The sequence below is a fragment of the Numenius arquata genome, chromosome 7, assembly GCF_964106895.1.
Source record: "Numenius arquata chromosome 7, bNumArq3.hap1.1, whole genome shotgun sequence".
Classification (NCBI taxonomy): domain Eukaryota; kingdom Metazoa; phylum Chordata; class Aves; order Charadriiformes; family Scolopacidae; genus Numenius; species Numenius arquata.
In genome coordinates, this window is record NC_133582.1 from 3,867,511 (window position 1) to 3,888,827 (window position 21,317).

General features: G+C 39.0%; 1 protein-coding gene across 1 annotated transcript in view; it reads right to left on the minus strand.

The window, feature by feature from the left end:
• IBTK (inhibitor of Bruton tyrosine kinase) overlaps nt 1–21,317 on the minus strand; it is a 52,762-nt gene that overhangs the window by 24,890 nt on the left and 6,555 nt on the right. Inside the window, exons 2-15 of the mRNA XM_074150371.1 lie at nt 18,980–19,642; nt 15,597–15,693; nt 14,909–15,033; nt 14,091–14,201; nt 12,391–12,561; nt 11,179–11,296; nt 8,688–8,868; nt 7,991–8,114; nt 5,639–5,816; nt 4,635–4,809; nt 3,227–3,823; nt 1,715–1,801; nt 651–733; nt 516–553 (exon numbers count right to left, since the gene is read on the minus strand). Coding sequence (XP_074006472.1) covers nt 516–553; nt 651–733; nt 1,715–1,801; nt 3,227–3,823; nt 4,635–4,809; nt 5,639–5,816; nt 7,991–8,114; nt 8,688–8,868; nt 11,179–11,296; nt 12,391–12,561; nt 14,091–14,201; nt 14,909–15,033; nt 15,597–15,693; nt 18,980–19,303 — 2,409 coding nt within the window. The 5' untranslated portion in view covers nt 19,304–19,642. The remainder of the gene's footprint in view (nt 1–515; nt 554–650; nt 734–1,714; nt 1,802–3,226; nt 3,824–4,634; nt 4,810–5,638; nt 5,817–7,990; nt 8,115–8,687; nt 8,869–11,178; nt 11,297–12,390; nt 12,562–14,090; nt 14,202–14,908; nt 15,034–15,596; nt 15,694–18,979; nt 19,643–21,317) is intronic.

A 21,317-nucleotide genomic window follows, 5' to 3' on the forward strand; every position in this document is an offset into this window, starting at 1 on the left:
ACAAATAAAAGACCTTTGGAAGCAGCAGATGGTGACTAAGAGGAATAGTCCTTGATATCCTCTATTTCCTTAACAGTAAAAGTCAACTAGAGGTTCTACACAATGACTTTCAGTTCTGCTGTGTATTTGTATTCCATTCTGCATACTATTTAAATTCCAAGATCTTTTACAGAAAAAATGAAAATTCATCCATAGCCATATCCCATAAAAAGAGTCCAGCAGCTTCTATAAATACATGAACTAGCTCAAAATAAACCTCTAAAACAATACTTTAATTTCCTTTGATGTATATTATTACATTTATTACTCTCATTTAATTCACAATCTCAATAGTACAAATATAGAGTAACCAAAAATGTGCAGGTTTTTTTTTTTTTTCTTGCAAATGAGATCCAAGAACCCAACCTTTCCTTTTCCCTAGTATTTAGGGTATGTAATTCTAGGAAAAACTGAAAAGCTGTCACTTATTTGATGCAACAAAAGATACCACCACACATGTTTATTGACAAGCTTACCTCAATCCACGAGCTGCTTAACATGCTGTGAAAATAATCTGTAAAGAAAGGCATTTCAGTTCCAGATGCAATAAAATTTCAATGAAAATAGACAATACGATGTATATATATATATGTATAAATATACACACATACCAAGTCTTGCACAAAGTACACACTTATGACACGGGAATTCCTTTCCATCTAAAGATTTCAGGGTCACATCGCAGAGGTATGAACTAGAAGAGATTTAATAGGATCGGAACTGTGACTGTTCAGAAGAGCTACAAGTTGTGAACTCTACAAATAAATGCTTACTTTAGCAGATTAGGATTTATCTTTTAAAATAAAACACACCTGTACTTTAAAAATAGCATATGAAATGAAGCTAAAAGGACAGGAACGAATTCAAGAGAGAATTTTTTTGTCCAAAGATGAGCTCTCAAAATTCCACCTGAAGTATTTCCTTCAAAACACAGTCAATTACGGTTTCAAAACTGCTATGGCCAAATAAATTAATTAGGGTTAATTTTAGTCAATTTCAAAAGATCTATGTTAAATTAGTTATTTCTTTTACGTTAGTAGCTACTATAAGCTTTGAGAAAGCATTTTAAGAGTGAAGTAATCAAAATTCTGTGAAAAAGCTACTTTTATGCAATGTAGCTTTTACTACTATCCAAGCCTTTGAGCATGAATAACCCAATCACACCAATGGCATTAAAAACCAAACATCACTTTGATAAAAGCATAAGGAATTTTTCTATTGAAAGATACTCCAGAGATTTTCTTAATTAGAAAAAAAAATTATTATAAAATTATTATTAAAAATGTTATTTATATTATATTTTCTTATTTCCAATCCATGTCGTCTTATTGTCAGAGCAAGCATATTTGCAGAAGTCAAACTGGTTTTGACTGGGTTACCCACAACATTTCTCCTGGCATTAGTATTCTACAACTCAGTTAACCCACAGAACACACTAACGTACAGCAAAAAAGAAGCAAAAATACACCCTACATAACCTAGCCCAGATTCCTAATTCATATATCAGCCTGTAAGCGTCTACAGAGACCTTACAAACATGAGTTACTGTGGAAGAGACAAGTGTGCACCAGAAGTTAAAATACAGCTGATCAACCTCAGCCTACGCTTAACAGATAAAGAGATGGCTTAAGAGGAAGATGGTGGGGGTAGAGGAAGCTTGATTTTAAAAGTTTACCATTTCTTCTGATTTAACTTCAGTTTGTTCCCATTCTTCTTGTTGACAACATTAATTTTTCCGTTTTCTAACCTGACTCCATCCAACCTGCAAATTATTAACATTAGTAATAAGTAATACAATTACTAGACAGTTCAAATCATTAAAAAGAAGAGTCTCACAAAGTAACAGCACTTCAGCGGGCTCGGATTGTGAATACGAAAGAAGACTGAAATGATTCAGCACAGAAAACTAGAAAAGGTCAGTTGTTACTTGAAAACCTTCACTGGAGATGCAAAATGTAACCGACATTCTTTCCAGATCTTCACTACCTTATTGTTATCTTAGATGAAATCTTAGATGGGCTTTGAGCAACCTGGTCTAGTGGGAGGTGTCCCTGCCTATGGCAGGAGGGTTGGAACTCGATGATCTTTAAGATCCCTTCCAACCCAAACCATTCAATGATTCTATACTGCTATAGTTAAGGCCGAAGTCCAATATCACAGGGTCTAGGAGTTATATATACGGCTACCAAGCAGTTATCTGAGCAAAGGCTGGTTTGGAAGAGATGCACGTTTCACTACAGGCTTCCTTAGCACCCAAATTCCTCAAAGGAGGCTTGTGAATGGGATGGTGAAAACATCCGAGTGCTGCTGGTAGATTACAAAGCAATACACTTTCAAAAGGAAAGGTCTTAAACATGGAAATTTTACTCAGGAACTCAGTTTTAGCAGCAGCTTCACATCTTTGCTGATTAATTTTAGTGTTTCCTAAAAATACAGTGAAGAAAACTGCCCTGAAAACATTCATCCCCTCCTTTGAAAGTAAAAGACAAATGCAGGAAAACAAAGAAAAAACACGAGTGATGCAGTTCTACAGAGACATTTGGTCTCAATTCCATTAGTTTCATCACGTAAGATTAAAAATGCATCAGTTCAAGAGGAATTTAACTTTGCAATGTGTAGTTTCACACTAAGTATGTTCATTGTCAATGGAAAAACCGGTAGACTACGGACCACAGCATAGAAATTCATCAATCCAAAACTCAATTAGATCAGCTGTCTCTAACAAAACGACTATTGATGTTTTATGACAGTCATTCTGGAAAGTCAGATGGTTTGCAACGGTCTCGGAGAGCTCATGCCTTAAAAGATACACAGGCCAAATGTTTTAAATACAACCGTCCAAGAGGTTCTAGGACACAAGAAGGGCCAACAGCACATTTCCATCATATAGAAGCCCGTTCAAAAATGATGCTTTAAGTACATAATCATGCTATGAACGTTATTCGAAAAGATCATACACACTTTCTCTTAGCGAAGAGCATCAGAACAAACTGATACTGCTTTAAAGAGATGGCCTGGTATGTGCCGTAAACTTTTATACTTACAAACAATAAAAGAAGCAAAAAAAAGACAAATTTATCAACCCCAACTAGCCTTCTATTTTAGTAACAACTAAAGTTAGATTGGCTTACATAAAAACACTCCGGGAAGAGTTTCCCAGAATATAAATGCATTTCTTTTCACCCACCTTCCACTTAAATTGCTGAGTCCAAACTTCCTTGCAGCACTTTGCAACATTTTTATGAGGTTCGCTTCTTCCCCAGCAACTTTGCCTTTTTTAGATTTGCTCTTCTGTTTCTCATTTATAACTTGCACTTGATTATTTCTATAAATCTCAAATGCAGACTTTCCATTAACATTTTCATCAAAACTCATTTTGCTCAGGTTAGAAATTAAAGTATCTTGATATTCTTCCGATTTTCCTTTATGCAGGATTTTCGGTTTATAACCGTGAGTCAGGAGATCGCAAGTATCAGTGTATATGAACTGCAGAAGGTACGCAAACAGATCGGGATGAACTTTCTCTATAACATACAGGTCACATCCAACAGCATCTTCATCTTTACGGTAAACGTCTGGAGTGTCCAACTGGTTGTCACTGGAAACAAAGAGCTTCTTGAAGAATTCGGAGCGCGTGGCCAAGATGTATTTGTGCACAGGGTAAGTTCTCGTGCCAATCTGAAAAGTCACGTCGTGGATGCTGTCCATTTCATCTGTCTCATCTAACAGTTTGCCAAAATCCTCTCCAAAACTTGATAACGACACGCTTGGAATTTCATAGAGACTAGAACAAAATGAAATCCATCAAAAAACACCACCATTTACAAGCTCCATAAATTTTACACAGTATTTTTAATGAAGAGGGTGAGGTTGTTTCCATTTGGCTTGTTTAGGTTTTTTCTTACATTGGTGGATTACTCAATATTTCTCATCCTATTCTTTACAAAAAGAACTAGTAACATGGTATTTAAGCAACTAAAACACATACGAAAGATCTGTCTTGCTTCAGATTATCAAATATAGCATTTTGTCTTTGTAACATAGCCAGTAAATGTTTTATCCAAACTATCTTCATCTCATTTTTCCATCAAGAAAACATAGAAACGTTTGCTGTATTTCATATTACAATCCAAAGCAATAGAAAAAGCAAATATTTATCAGATATACTGGAAACTATTACAAGAGTGCAAGGAACATGGTTCAGTATTCTACTTATTTATTTTTTCCAAACAAATAAAGATCCACTTTTCAGGTTTATTTAAAAGCAATCATTGGTGATTACTGAAGGGGTGAATCTCTACAGTATTTGGAGCTCAGAGTGTGTTAAGAAATACATTGCAAATGCTCACCTTAAACACTTTAGATAAAACATTAAGACTATCTATAGTAATTTTGCAAATATATAAGCTGAGGTCTTTGAGTAACTTCAGCACAGTTGTTTACTAACAACTGGTATTCTCTAGCAGCAGGGATAACCACATTTACTGTGACTTCTGTTATGAGCCAAAACATAACAGAAAAGCAGAATAATTTAACTGCAATAACACACGCAGAAAAAAGGGGAAAAACTACAGTTGTTGATATTTTAAATATACCTTGTTTTAGGATCTGACTGTAAAACAGCAAAATTGCAGCCATTAGGATCGGTGGCAATACTAACAGCTCGGTGGACAAAAGTAAGCTTCTGGAGTCGAATTCTTTCATACACACTATTTGTATCGTGTTCACAGGACACATCACAAGAAGAATTCTGAAGGCTCGATACAAGTTCTGGTTAAAAAACAAAAAAAAGATTGAGAAAAGACACAGAAAGGTCCAGCTAATTAAATTGCAACTGATACAACAAAAAGGCAAGGTTTATGACTTCTGTAAGTCCACTGATGGAGTCACCGAATAAGGCTAAATTGTGCTGAAGATTTCAGCTCGCTTAATTGAAATATGGGAAGATGTTTTAAGAATAAGACTTTACATTACATATTGGAGTAGCTTTATCCAGAATTTCTTGTGGAAGTGTTTTGCCACTTCTTCATGTAAGGGAAGATGCTCCACCTAAAATTCAATGCAACCTCTTGTGGAACGAAAGAAGCTGTGCATCAGTGTACAACAATACAAGATTGTTTTTTCTTTTCCTGTTATATCAATTAGAGCAGATACAATATAATTGCCTTCAAACTTAATATTACACCTGTTTAAATTATACCCAAACAAACAAACAAAAAACCTATAAAAAAAAAGTTATATTCTCCGAATACTGGATTATTTTTCAAGAACTGGGTAACTGAATACACACACCCCCCATTTGCCACATTCGTTAAAACCCTTCCAAAAAACCAGAAGCTCTCCTTCTATTGCTTATAGTGCTACTATTACTCTTCAGGAGTACTTTTCTTCCTGGGAATCTCCACCTGAAGGTTACCTGAAGGCTGCAAAGTAAGTAAATTTTACTATTACTGAGGAAAGAGAACAGTAGTGGTCAATGCTACCTCCATCAGCCACAGAGGAAAGAACAACCTCACCACATAATACTGTTAGAGTCTATAAAGATTCAATTAAACTTTCATATTGATCTGAAGTACTTTAAGAAGAAATCACAGCTAACCTTTCTTTTCTGACATTTTTTTCCCTTCTTCCAGCCACTTCCCTGTAAAGGCTTCACCGTCCTGTGTGACAAACATTATTTCGTTCCTATTTAAAGCAACATCGGACATGAAGACTTGCCGGCCGTACACCCAACCACACTGCTTCATGGAGTTGTTAGATGACTTCCAGCAAAACACCTAAAATATCATTTTTTTTTCAGAGAAAGGGGAAATCTTCATGTGATATAAAAGCAGTTTTATATTAAATGCTATTTTTTTTAAACACAAGAACAGATCGTCTAAAAGTTGCATATATAAGGAGAAAGACATTCTTCAAAATTAGATCCTAAAGTGTTATGAGCATTTATTACAAAGAACCCACAAGGAAAATCTATTATGATATCAAGATCCATTTGCCCTTGAAGGGCATTTGAAAAGCTTCAAGTCAAACATCTTCAGAGCAGTCATCTATAGGACAGAACGTGTCATGAAGCCAAGAAACAAGTTTAATCTAGTTCTTAATTTACAGATTTTTCCAACTGGTTTGTTTATAAATCAGGCAAAATTCAAAGCTAGCACACCAAAAATTTAAAACAATTCCTGCTAATTGTTTGACAAAAAACCCCAAGTTTCTCTGTACCAGCTATGGTTTTGGAATGGAGATCGTGACCAAACGTAACCTCAAAACATTTAACAGATATGTGAAGAAACGAATGCACAGCAAGACCCCAGCAAGGTCTACTGTAGATGTCTGAAAGAAGCGAGCATGAAGCAACACTCCCACGCGAGGTAAAGCCCAGATGTGGCATTAGCGGCGCTAAAGTCTGTGTTTCCTCTTCTCCTATCGAAGGACCTGCACAGGTCTGTTAACACCTACATAAGGAGGGGGCAAAAGAATTGGAGTAACCCATTTCCGTTCTCCTGTCTTGAGCCGTACAGAATCACAGAAGCGTTGAGTTTGGAAGGGACATCTGGAGGTTTTATAGTCCAACCTCTTGCTCAAGCAGGGCAACCCAGAGCCAGTTGCTCAGGACCATGTCCAGACAGCTTTTGAATATCTCCAAGGATGCAGACTCTACAACCTCCATGGGGAACCTGGGCCAGTGCTCAATCACCCTCACAGTGAAAAAGTCTTCCTGATACTCAGACCAGAGCTTCCTTTGTTTCATTTTGTGCCCACTGCCTCTGGCTCTGTCACTGGGCACCACTGAGAAGAGCCCAGCTCCACCTTCTTTACATCTTTATGTGTGTACATTGATAAGATCCCCCGTGAGCCTTCTCTTTTCTAGGCTAAACTGTGCTCTCTTAAAGAGAGTACAATCAACCCAGACCAGGAAGCGCTGATTCAGGAAACAGAAGCATTAAGATCCCATCCCTCTCCTCACTCAGTAATTTATAATGTCTAAAAGCACTAAAGATCCCTGCATTTTCCAGTATTACTTACTGCTAAAGCAGTGTCCTAAAGATGTTGAAGGGGCATTACCAGTATGACAGATTCTAGAGGCTAAACCTCACGTGAACAAATATTGAATTGGAAGTTTATAATCCCCAAGAGAACTAATGACCTAATAAACAGATAAGGTCATCCCAAAACATAATTCATTCAAATGCAAGGAAATACCCACGCTCCTCCTTATTTTGATATACAAGCTTAGTTTTTTAAGATTCTTTAAGGAGGCAGCATTTCAGTAACAAAATCTTTTTTGTAAACACCACTAGATGGCGCTGAAGGTTCAGATGGCCCAGTGAGTGGATCTAGAAAAGGCTGGGGTTTTGAAGGGTCCTATAAACTGCTACTCTGTGAAAGAATGAGGGAAGGAAACAATAAATCCACCCTAGTATTCCAGTTCTAAGTCAACTCAGAGTCTACACTTAACTCTAAATACTAAGTCATTCACTAGGTTTAGCTGCAACTTTTCAACAATAAAAGGGACATCTCATCTACAGAAGAGCTGCTTTTCAGCAAAGGCTCTAAAACTTCCAAGTTCAGAGATTACTTCTTACACTATTTCTGGAGGGCGTAAAGGTGACCGGGTAGGTGGGGTGAGAGATGAGATGGGAAAAAAAAACAACTAAACAAAACAGACCATGTACCCTATATAACCACTTATCTAAAGGTAAAGAAGTTTACACCTTCACAAAGCCATTAGATGCTCACAGATTTAAATATAAATTACTGTACATTACTTTAGCAGTCTTCCCATAGCCCTTTTTTAAAAAAAAAAAAAAAAAAAAAAATCACTAGCAGCTCTACAGAAATGAATCGGGTATTGACTATGCGTGATTTTGTCTTGTTAACTTCTTGTGTTTCAAGTTTCATTAATCAGTATACAACTTGCTGTATAATTACGATTTCTAGAGAAACAACTTACCCTTCCAGCTTCATCCAGTGCTAGAATACAAATCTTCTGACCCCCATTTTCTTTAAGATGCTGGGTATCTACCTTATATTCCAAATATCCACCATTAACAAGAACTTTTTTAAGGTTCAGCTGTCTGAAAGAACACAAAAGGTTAAAGTAGTATTTCTTCATTGTGTATTGATGCTGCTTCTATGAGAGAGTTACCTTTTTCATTTAGAGAAGTGGTAAAAAAAAAAATAGATGAGGCAGCGACACTGAAAAATTACTCAAGTTTAGTTTCTCCCCATTGGTATTCCTAACATACCTGCTAATAAATACTATTAGTAGATTGTAATTTTTGCTTTGCTTTTAAGTAAATCACATCATATCCACAGGTTCGTCACAAAATTTCATAAACGAAAACCAGTATATGATTTGGCTTTGATCTCAAGCATTACGAAAATTATAGTTGTATAAATTTCATTTAGCTGTTTGTATTAAATGACCTATCCTATCCCAGCAGGCTGTTTCAAGTTTTTGGTGGATAAAAACCTAAAAAAGACTGCCACAGTTCATATGAAAGAACTGCAAATGAAGAAAACTCCGGGGAGCACATATTATCTCTAACTTTTTGCACAAAAATCTTTAGAATAGCTTGCAAGTGTAAGACTAGAGTGAAATCTTCACCTATTTGTGCTTCATGACAAATCAGAGAAGTAACACGTACTTTGAAGCCATCTTTTTGCACTGATAGTCTGCAAGCAAATAAATATCTCCTCTTTCAGTAACACACACTGTAGCGCCATCGCTTGCAGAGACCAAGGACACGGAGATATCTTTATGGTGCAGAGCAGAAACTTGCCGAGGTGCAGTTACACATTTTTCCCCATTAGGATCCAGCAGATAACCTAAAAAATACAACACACCCCAAACCATTATTTGTCATTCAACACATTGTGCATTTAAAAGACACTTTTGCTATGCTACTTTGAAGAACCTTTAAATTCTAAAAGACTTCTTAGGTAGTTAGATAATTCACTTTCAAAATAATTAGACAGAGATCCACCAGACATACTTGTTAATTCACCACAAACACCAGAAAACATTCAAGATTCGATAAAAAAAAAAAAAAAAAAAAAAAAAAGAGTGGCATATTCTGCAGGGAAAGCTATTTAATGTGGTTTGACTCTGCAGTGGTATTGCCTTTGATTCTGAAGAAAGAACATTTTTTGATCATATTGCAGTTCAAGACGCTAGAAATACTATCACACTGGCATAAACCATAGATTATTTCAGCCATTGGAAGATAGTAAACAAGCTTGTCCTAGAAATTACTGTAAGTGCACATAAGGAAGAAGGCAGGCAGTTATGTGAGAGAACAGACAAGGTTGGAGCTGTAATACAAGGTCTCCGAAAATGTATTAAAAATAAAAAATAAAAAAATCAGGCCATTACTGCTCTGCTGCATCAAGAACCCTCGCACAGTCTCATACATAACCACTTAGGGCCACGAAGATGATCAGAGGGCTGGAGCACCTCTCTATGAAGACAGGCTGAGAGTTGGGGCTGTTCAGCCTGGAGAAGAGAAGGCTCCGGGGAGACCTTAGAGCCCCTTCCAGTACCTAAAGGGGCTACAGGAGAGATGGGGGGCACTATTTATCAGGGGAGGGGAGCCATATGATGGGAGGTAACAGTTTTAAATGGAAAGAGGGTAGATTTAGATTAGATATTAGGAAAAAATTCTTCCCTGTGAGGGTGGTGAGACAGTCGAACAGGTTGCCCAGAGAGGTGGTGGAGGCCCCATCACTGGAGACCTCGTGTCATTCTGTGACATCTCAGACTGTGACATTCAAGGTCAGGATGATGAGGCTCTGAGCAATCTGATCTAGTTAAAGATGTCCCTGCCCATGGCAGGGGGGTTGGACTAAATGACCTTTAAAGGTCCCTTCCAACCCAACACATCCTATGATTCTATAACATAACCCTGCTCTGTGTGCACTTATGTCTGCACCACAGCGTGGAGCAGGGTACAAATATCCAGGAACAAGCAGCAGAGCCACCTCTAAAGCTGGGAGCACCCCTGTCATACGACAGCATAGTGCTGTGCCAGAACGTCTCAAAGAGGCAAGGTTTATTTACCAGAGGTCTAGCACAGCACCCAGCTGACACAACTATACCCCTAACAACCCAATTACTGTCTCCATAGGGTACTGCACTGGGCCACATATGTGCCAGAATAATCCCAACAACACAAGCAACCACAAAGAAACTTATATGATGGGTGGCTATAAAAAAAAAAAAAAAAAAAGACCAAAACCAAACACACAAAAAATATTCATTAGTAAGATACTTCTCTGACAAAGACAAGTTTTTTTCACATACCTTTGCAATCTTAAATAGGAACACAAAAAAAGCGTCTGAACCTGCTGTCAGAACCGATGCAGATTAACTGTAAGTACCAGAGCTAGCTAAGAGGTTTGTTTGCACACAGATACAGAACTGCGGAAACGCAAACCCAAACCAATATTGCAATACCTGTTCATTAAAAAAGACAAAAGCAATTAAAGTATCCCATTCACACAACAAATCAAGACGTTCACTAGTTGGTAAGACATTTTATTAGGTTCTTTCTTGACTTCGGAATAATAGTGAGTTAAGGGAAGATTCCGGTAATGGCATTGTTGGGAAAAAAAAAAAAAATCTAGATATGGGCAAACATTTCAGTTTTAAAAGTTAGTATGGAAAAAGTTATCAGTAGCATGTTTACAGTGCAAGGTGAAAGGAGCACATAGGCAAGAGAGCTGAATGCTAATTTATAATTTATTTAGGGCCAGACTGCTGGAAGGAGACGAGCATGCCTTGGGGGTATGTGCAACATAAAGAGCAACATTCTGTTTCCTGAAAATCTTGAGTAGCAGGACCACATGAGATGCACGGAAGGCAAAAGAATTATAAGGAGTTCAAGTAACAGAGCTAAGTCTGCCTTGCTCCCACCATCTCCAAATGTTAAAGTGACTGGCAGTAATGAAAAATATTCTTCAAAAGAAGTGCGAATGGATGATGTCATCAGACTGGTTTAAAAAAAAAAAAAAATGGAGAGAGAAGAGAAAGCTTTAACTAGGCTTCTGTTGTAAGAAGCAGATGACAGCTTCAGTACAAATAACATGAAAATCATCTTTTAATGGCTGGGGTTTACTTTCAGAAGGCTTCTACCTTACCTAGTTGGCCGCCATTCAGCCCCATGGTATACACTGCTTCCTTAGTCCATAGCACTGTATGGAATCTGCCTGCCGCCACTCCAATCACCATTCTACCTTTCAGGTTTTTTGCCTGAACCTAAGCACAAATCCAAAGCACATCTTAATATTAAGCAGCAACAAGTGAATTTCACACGTACAAACTTCTGACAACATTTAACTCCTAACGTCAGTATGGATGAATCATTGGTATCAACCCATACACAGTCTAATAAATCAGGATTACTTCACAAGTTTGCCAAGTGGGGCACTATTGCGCTAGTGACAAAAAGAAGTGAACTTTTTTGGATTATCAAATCAAAATCTGCATTTTTCATCTGCATTTGCCATCTGCATTTGTATTCATCTGCAAAAGTGCCAGCTAAAAATCTTCAGCTTCTAAGTCCTAATGCCCTAAACACACTGCAGATACTATACTACTAACTCTACACTTCAAATCAAGATGATCAAGATCAAAGCAAATCCCGTGGACACATTATCCTACTGAAGAGCATCCCATGGTACCCCAAAGCACTATCCTGTTGCACTTTGGCCAATTATTCTTTCCTACTTTTTTACCACTGGTGGTGCAATGTTGTTCTACTCTAGATGAAGTCTCCTTTCAATAAAAGGTAATGTAACTCTTACTTACTTAAAAAAAATAGAAAAAGTTATAGATTGAGTGTAGACATATAGTCAAGTTGCTGATGTCCATGCCCTCTCCTCCCTGATGCTATTATGACCCAGAATCAACAGTGTTTCCCACAAAGGAGACTCAACCATCAAACCCCGAGATCCATCATCCAGTGATTCAAAAGGCATAAAGGGCATGAATTTCCAGTAATACATACCCATTGCTTTTACATCATTTCAGCTACAGAACAATTTGGGGACGAGAGTGGTTTTTGGCAGTTGTAACTTGTATCATATTTAGCACTACAAACTTTAGTACAATTCAGGTTAAGACGTTTACCAGGACACAAGAAAGTATTTCAGATTGAGATGTATGATAACATAGAATTAAGATTGTATCTGAACTCGCATTCGACTTTATTGCCCTGAAAACTTAAGTTATTTCCATAATCCATTTATTTTCTGCTAAAAAAAAAAAAAACAAAAACAAAAAACAAAACAAAACAAAAAAAAAGCAAATTAACAAAAAACCAACTAAGCTTTGACTGAAATTATTTTTACCTGTCTAGGAACAGTGCAATTAGCAGGAGGAGGAAGAATACCCAATTGATGGAAAGTATTTAAACCAAATGTGTAAACATATCCATCTTCAGTTAAAACAACAGTATGATCCTTGGCTGCAGCTATCTGGGAGCACTGGTGGCCAGCTAAGCCTTCCACGAGTCTTGGAACCTGAACAAGAAAGAAAAAAGTTCGATATTAACCAGTGGCCATGTATGAAACTAAAGTTACACCAACAGAAAGTCATTACCAAATACTGAACTACAAATGAAAATGCATTTCAACATACAATACACTCATTAATATAGAATCACAGAATGGTTTGGATTGGAAGGGACCTTAAAGATCATCCAGTTCCAACCCCCCTGCCCTGGGCAGGGACACCTCCCACCAGACCAGGTTGCTCCAAGCCCCATCCAGCCTGGCCTTGAACCCCTCCAGGGATGGGGCAGCCACAGCTTCTCTGGGCAACCTGGGCCAGGCTCTCACCACCCTCACAGGAAAGAATTTCTTCCTGAGATCTAATCTAAATCTCCCCTCTTTCAGTACCGTTACCCCTCGTCCTATCGCTCCACTCCCTGATATATAGTGAATATATTTACCATATCCAATGCAGTAAGATAAACTACTCTCATTTGAAATGCAACCTCTGCTATCAGGGGAGGATTTTTAAACTACCTGCTCCAAAATTAGGTTGGAAACTGTATCTTCAGGACAGCTGGACAAATATTAACTATTACCTCTTCCGTTTTTCTTTTTAAATTACCGTGAGTGATAAAGATTTCTCCCTTCCTCCAAAACACAGGATAATCCTACAAAAATTCCACAGAATAAGGAAGTAATTCCGTACCTTCGAGTCTTCACGCAATCTAATGCGAGTTCTCTGTTATTCAACTGGTTAATATCCCAATTTCAAAAAAGCAATTTGCAAAAAATTCTGATTTCATGGAATTGCATTTTTTTTAAAAGGCATTAAAAAATTGAGCTCCAGTCTTCACTGTAACATCCAGCAACATAATATCAAGTTCTACCAGATACCAGATTTTTATCTAGCAGAAATTTCAGAAAATTATTATGCAGTATGCTAAACGCACGCTACCAGGTAGCGAGCACGGGATAAGAGACTGAAGTCTAAAAATGGTATTGTCATCGTATCTTAGTCTTCTCAAATTTTGCTTTTGCATATTGCGACAATGTACCATTCAAATGAAAAAGATGGGTGATTTTTCACTTAATGGCTGTGCAAGTCTAGTAAGACGCAACCCTACCATCGCTTTTCATGTCGCTACAGCTCCACAGTACTGCTGTTTCCTTTGTGCCAGCCTTGACACTCATCAGACAGTGTCACCAGCCTCTTTAAGTGGGCAACACAGCCAAAAACAATTTGCTTCCACTTACCTGGCATCAGCCAGCCTTAGAACAACTCAGCCAGAACACAGAAGTTTGACCGCAGTACCTAGCTCTCTTAAATTAAAATATATTCAAATGCATATTCTTCTACTCTCTGCCACCTCACTACTATTACTGCAGAGGGTTTTTTTCCTGTTGTTTGGTGGGGACCAAGACGGTTTGTTTGAAATCAACAGCAAACTGATTTTGCAAGCACACTCACAGAAACCCTAATTCACTTTTTCAACTTGCTGTTTGAAATAAAAAGCAGTATCGTGCCAGACTACACACGAAAGCATAAAACAGCATACCAGGCATGTTTGTTCATCACCATGACCCAAGCGTCCTCCTTGTCCATGGCCACATGTATAAACTTGGCCTTTGTGGGAAAGGAACACAGAGTGGAATTTGCAGAGTACCACCTGAAAGAAAAAGGGCAAAAAGGGGATAGGGAGGAGGCAGGATAGGACAAATTAATTTTCTTGGATAATCTGCAAAAAAGGGCCAAAACTACTTTGTGAAGAAGTTCAGCTTTAATAAAATCTGTTTGTGAAAATATGAGTAAGATACTAGTGTTAAAGCACAGGACTGCCAGATCAAGTCACAGGGAACACAAAATATTTCCTTTAAATTTATTATGTTCTGCCTTAACCTACTTGAAGAGACCTACAGTTTGTATTTATTAAAATAAATTAGCCTACAGGCTAACAGAAGCTCAAAAGATGCAGAGTTTTAAGGGCAACAAGACTGCCTCAGAAGAGCTGAAGGAAACATGTTACGACTGTAGAACAAAATGTCTGCCCTGAATGCGTATTCAAGTTGTACTTTAAACTTTCAAACTGTCTTAAACTGAAGTCCCAAGAAGTTACTAGGAACAAAACGACTGTTACAGGAAGAACACTTAACAGCACATAGAATCATAGAATGGGTTGGATTAGAAGGAACCTTGAAAATCATCGAGTTCCAACCCCCCTGCCCTGGGCAGAGACACCTCCCACCAGACCAGGTTGCTCAAAGCTCCATCCAGCCTGGTCCTGAACACCTCCAGGGATGGGGCTGCTTTCAACACAAGAAATTCACACCCCTCCCAGTTCCCTGAGAAACGTGCCCGTGGAATACTGTCAGATACCTGTTTGATATACACGCCATTCCGAGGAAAAAGGTCCACTAATTCAGGATGATGTTTACCCTGTTGACCACCGTGACCCAAAGTAAAATTGATATTGTTTCCCCAGGTGTAGACTTCGGTGGGATCTGCAATGAAAAAAAATTCTCTCTGCAGTTTGTAAATTTACAAGTTTTGTGCCGATGACTTCGAAAATCAACTCCTGCTGTTTCTATTTAAAATTTGAGGAGGAAAGCTGATTTTTACCAAAAATTGAACTTTTGAAAGTTTGATTCTTGTAAGAAGGAAGGTGCTATGACAAAACATTTTAACATCAATGTACAGAAGATGATCAACATTACTTATACATATTTTCATACAGTTGCAGAATATGCATACATTCTTCAGCAGCAAATTTATTTGTTATGTTTTCAGAATACAACTACTACTACCTTAGACTACACATGCTTTGCTTCAATTTAGTAAAAAGCCTTTCCGAAAAAAATGACTGTTGTGTATGAAAACCATAAGCACTTTCAAATCAGAGCAGTATCCATGTCTTATGACATTAGCGACTCCACATCTTCAGATGTCTCATAACTTAAACGGTCCTAATTAGAAACAGAAAAGGTTGTCTATACTGGTACATACATTAATAAACTGTTGAAGCATGACTCCTCATAAAATAAAATTTAGCTACTTGATTTCCTACCGGTTTTCTTGAAGACCACATGGATTGGCCTATCTTTCATCACAAGATCCAGGGCTGATAAGCCTTCTTTATCCTGAACATACAGACTAACGCCATGCTGAAAGAGGAAAGTAAAATTAAAATTAAACTTTGCAGCTTTAAGTATGCCAGGTAAACATTTAAGCAGCTAAACAAGTCTTTAATTGAAGTTTCATATAGAGAAAAGAAAATCTTCAGATACTGTCAAGTAAATTGTAAGCGGATATGAAAAGTTCTGTTCAACTACATATACATCATATTGATCTATCAACTGGGATTTTATTGTATGAATCCTGATTGAGCAGTAAGATTTAATCAGGGAAAATATACAAAGGAAATACACTTGAAGATAAAGCACTGCCATCTAGGAAGGGCAAGTATTTACCAAAAATGCATTTACCAGCTTTGAAGAATACATTTTCTTATACCAGCATGTTTACAGAATCAGTTTTCACAAGCTGGAAAAGTGAGAAGATCAAAAAAACCTACTATGGCTTTGAAAATAAGCAGGGAACAGTAGTTCAGAGTTGCTGAAAAAGGTCAAGAGGATACAAACAGACAAGAGAGCAGCAAGGAAGCTTCAGAAGCACAAAGCATGAACAGGTCATTGTGTTAACACTTTGAGAGAGGTATATTCTCTGTAAATACCATTTTCTCAGTACAAAAAAGTGCTGCTACGCCAGCATTGGTTTTAAGGAAGTCAAGTGTCATCAATAAGATCAGTGAAGGGAAGAACTGCAGATGTCCCCAAGCAGAACCTAATGGATAATACGGCTACATACCACAGCTCACGGGTAACATAAAAGAAAACCTTACAGAATTTCACATTTAACAAGTAAACACATGAAATCCAAAAATCAAGGGAGCACAATCCATTCAAGCATGACAGAAGGACAGCTTAGCCACATCTGCAGTGGGGATTTTAACTTCATTTCAAAAAACACTAGCCAGACAAACAACATACATTCTCCAAATTATAAAGGCAACCCTACTAGCAACACTGCTGGTATTAATTCACTATATGACAGAAGAACCAACCTATTTTTAGGATTTAACGGATAGCTGGATATTCTTCTCTTTGGCAGCTGCATAGGTCATTTACAAGCAGAGCAGAGGCTGCAGCGATATTCACGTGGTCTGAATTCGTAATAACATACCCCAATTGCTGAGTGGCAGAACTTGCAGTTAGATACAGTCGGAGAATAAGCCACAACCACCTCCAGCCCACAACAGAAGTCTGTCATCCACACTAGTTGAGTACTCCAAGGGTCAATGGTGGGGCCAGTACTGATTAACATCTTCACTAATGACCTGGATGACAGGGCAGTGGGCACCTTCAGCAAGGGTGCTGATGATCCAAGACCAGGAGGTAGATAAGCCAGAGGGTTGTGCTGCCATTCAGAGGGACCTTGACAGGCTGGAGCAATCAGCTGAGAGGAACCTCATGAAGTTCAACATAGGGAAGTGCAAATCCTGGCCCTAGGGAGGAACAGCCCACTACACCAATACAGCTGGAAAGCAGCTTGGCAGAAAAGGACCTAGGGCTCTTGCTGAACAACCAGTTGACCACAAGCCAGCAGTGTGTCCTCGCAGCTAAGAATGGTGAAAGCATCCAGGGCCGCATGAGGGAGCATTGCCAGCAGGCATTACTCAGCACTGGCAACCCATAGCTGGAGTGCTGGATTCAGGTCTGGACTCCCCAGTACCACAGAGTAGACCTACAGCCGCAAGTCCAGCAAAAGACCATGAAAATAAGGACTGAGGCATCTGACACACAGGGAGAGACTGAGGGAGCTGGGATGTTTATTCTAGAGAAGGTTCAGGGTGGGAGGGGGGAGGATGTGTCTGATCAATGTGTATAATAAATACCTGACTGGAGATGGGGAGTGGGGATCCCAGCAATATTCAATAGGCACAAATTGAAATATAAGAAAATCTGTTTAAAACTAAAAACCATTTTTACTGGACTAGTTTAAAACACTGGAACAGAGAGTCTCTGTCCCTGCAGACATTCAAAATCCAGCTGGACAATCCTGGGTAACCTGCTCTAGCTGACCTCACTTCAGCATGGGGGTTGGGACAGACAATCTTCAGAGATCTGTTTCAAGCCCAGCTATTTCATAATTCTGTTCTATAATCCCTTCCTGTTGTTGCTATAATACCTTTCTATAATGCAGTACAGCAGTGAGACTTCAGTTAAGGAAGTGGGAGGCAGAGCATTCTCCATGAGCTGTTTCGTTCTGCTTCTTAGAGGAATACCAGCAGAGCAGAAAAACCTCACTCATTTATGCAATGGACAGAAAAGTAAAATATGTGTGGGGAAACCTGTATAGGCCTCCTGTAAGCAAATATCAAAAGATACAGATATACACACACGAGAAGTGAATACACTGTCCATACAACACATACAGTTTCCAGTTTTCTAGAAAACAGAATCACGTCCAATTCTCACACAAACACCTAGTTTTGTGAATGAAAACCTCCTCACTATGCAGGAGTTCAGCACACGAAATACGTATTTAACAGATAGCAGGCCTTCAAGAATTAAAAACTACTGGATTCACAATCATTTTGCTCAAACTGCTCGTTGAAAGCAGAGAGTTTAATGCTTACAATTGCACTGCAATTTACAAAGGCTGAACTCAAAATGGGAAACCCTCTGCCTTGAAAAGTTTACTTTTAAGTAACCCTGAACCACAAATATTTCATTTTCTCACATGGTTAAAGGGACCCTGAACATCTCAACCATATGTAGCTTCTTCCCTTTGCTGTACTTGGGACAGGAGGAACAAAAGAGCAACCAAAAAATATACACAACTTGCTAAGTGGTAGGGAAGAAAAAGCAATTGCAAGAAAGGAATAAGGGGGACTGAGCAAAAGGCCTGGTTAAAATATGAATGAAATGGGGATTCACTTAATAAATTGTTCCATATCTCAAAGTGCTTATCTCTCAAGTCTAATATTCATTTCTAATTAGAACACCATTCAGGCTTTCATTATTTTATATTCTCTAAAAACACTAATTGGTCTAACTACTGAAGAGTCTATTTTTAGAGTATCTTTCGTCTGATCACTCTCCACTTTTAAGATCCTGACCCTGGTATCATCCACACAAATCAATCTTTAGGGAAGTCCACAATTAATCAGGAATCCTTACTCAGTGCTGATTTCTGCATAGGCAAAGGCAGAGATCTTTTATGAACACAGAGACAACTTTCAAGTAAATCAATGCACTGTGATCTAAACACAGTATTAAGACAGCCCTCAAAAGGCTTTCAGGCAAGTTTAAAACCCCACTTTTACATAACGAATACAACTCTAAAAATTGTAGATACCAAGGAAAACTACAGTTCTAAATGACTCACCTTCAGTAACGACAAAACACAATCAATGTATCCATAAAATATACTTCTGTGCAAAGCTGTCCATCCAGACTCTTTGTCTTTCGCCAAGAGATCTACTCCTTTGGTCTCAGCCAACCAGTCCAGCACACCTTTTTTGCCACAAGATGAAGCGAGGTGTATAACGTTTCTTCCAAAGGCATCCTTTATAGTTGCAGCATTGTAGCAGTAAGAAGAGAGAAAGGCCTTGATCTGGCCTTCGCTTCCTCTGGTTACCACAGAAATAACATCCAGAGCATGCTGTAGAGATCGACACTTCGTAGTGCAGTCTGGCATGAGAGAACTCATCTTCACTTCTGAAGCTGCTCCTCTTCTTAAGGGGAACAACCCTTAAGCGTATCAAGGCACTCCAGTACACAACACAGTGCCTTCAAAAACTTGTAATTCCAAGGATGTAAATCCAGTTTTATTGAGCTGCCATTAGAAATCTTTGTACTGCTATGTTTGGCACTTGATCCAAATAAATATTTATAAATATATATTTTTAGAAGTCTTATTTCACCATCTTATATAACAAATATTCTTGTCCATAGAAAATTCCAAAAGTGAACTACCTCAAGTGTGGAGAGGGGGATTCCCCCTCCACACTACCTTGTTCTTCTAAAACTCCATAATTGCAAGGGAGACCTGAAAAAGAACAAACCAGAACAGATTAGTCAACAAAAATTCTTTTCCCCAGCAACTGCATCAATTTAAATGCATATCAAACTAGCGCTTGCAAGTACAGGAGCAATGGGACAAGGGTTTAGTGACCTGCCCCATGTCAGAACTTACACTCAGGGATTCAGTCAGTTTAAAAAAGACGTGACTCCATTCCCCACCCCAACCTCCAAAGGCACCTCCTCCCTTTCTTTGACATAAACCTTTGAGGCTACAAAGAGAACTGGATCCAAAAACGTAATCTGAAGAGAAAAAAAAAATGTTTGCTTTCTCAGCCTTAGGGTCCTTGGGACCCTCATAGTTTACTGTGTAATTCTATCATTACTTTGTGATCAGAAAGCGAGGACTGAACTAAAAGACTGCTGAAGGAAAAAAAAAAAAACACACAACCAAAACAAACAAAAAAACCCAAAACACCCACCCACCAAAAAACTCCCACACCTGTAGAGTAGATCGTGGCTAACAGAAGCTTTTGTCAGTCACACCCAGAAGGAGGGAGGGACCACCAGTTTCCTTTAGCCACTGAAAAAAAGGATTTTTTTCTTTTTTTACTTTCTTTCCCTGGCCTGAATGCCTACCCATCTCCCTGCTGAGCCTCTCCTCCATAATCAACAGGAAGGCTCCTCTCCACCACTCCCAGAGCCACCGATAAATACAAGCGGAAGGATGGCAACAGAGCAAAGAAAGAAAAAAAAACAAATACACTTGTATAAGAGCTGCGGATTCAGACAGGCAATGCAAACTCAGGGCAAAGGTCTAAAGCTCCTGAAATAGGCAAGAAGAAATGAAGGTCTAGGTCGGAAGGAGTAAGGGAGGAAGAAGAAGGAAGAGGAGGCAAAGATACAAATTCTTGTTCATGACAATATATTCACAGTCTGGGGCATACGGCATTTCTGCTTATCTGGTCACAGGTTACTTTTAGCTAAAATCTTTTTCTGCTAGCACTACAAAAGTTTAATATGTTTCACAGAATCACAGAATGATATGGGGTTGGAAGGGACCTCTGGAGATCATCCAGTCCAACCCCCTGCCAGAACAGGTCCACCCAGAGCAGGTTGCACAGGAACACGTCCAGGTGGGTTTGGAATGTCTCCAGAGAAGGAGACTCCACCACCTCTCTGGGCAGCCTCTTCCAGGGCTCTGCCACTCTCACAGGAAAGAAGTTCCTCCTCCTGTTTAGATGGAACTTCTCATGTTGCAGTTTGTGCCCGTTCCCTCTTGTCCTGTCCCTGGGCACCACTGAAAAAAGACTGGCCCCATCCTCCTGACACCCACCCTTTAAGTATTTATAGGTGTTGATCAGATCCCCCCTCAGTCTTCTCTTCTCCAGACTAAAAAGACCCAAGTCCCTCAGCCTTTCCTCACAAGAGAGATTCTCCAGGCCCCTCATCATCTTTGTCCACCTTTGCTGTACCCTCTCCAGCAGTTCCCTGTCCTTGAACTGGGGAGCCCAGAACTGGACACAGTGGACACAGATGGGGCCTCCCCAGGGCAGAGCAGAGGGGCAGGATGACCTCCATTGACCTGTTGGTCACACTCTTCCTGATGTACCCCAGGATGCCATCGGCCTTCTTGGCCACAAGGGCACATTGCTGGCTCATGGTCATCCTGTTTTCCACCAGGACTCTCAGGTCTTTTTCCT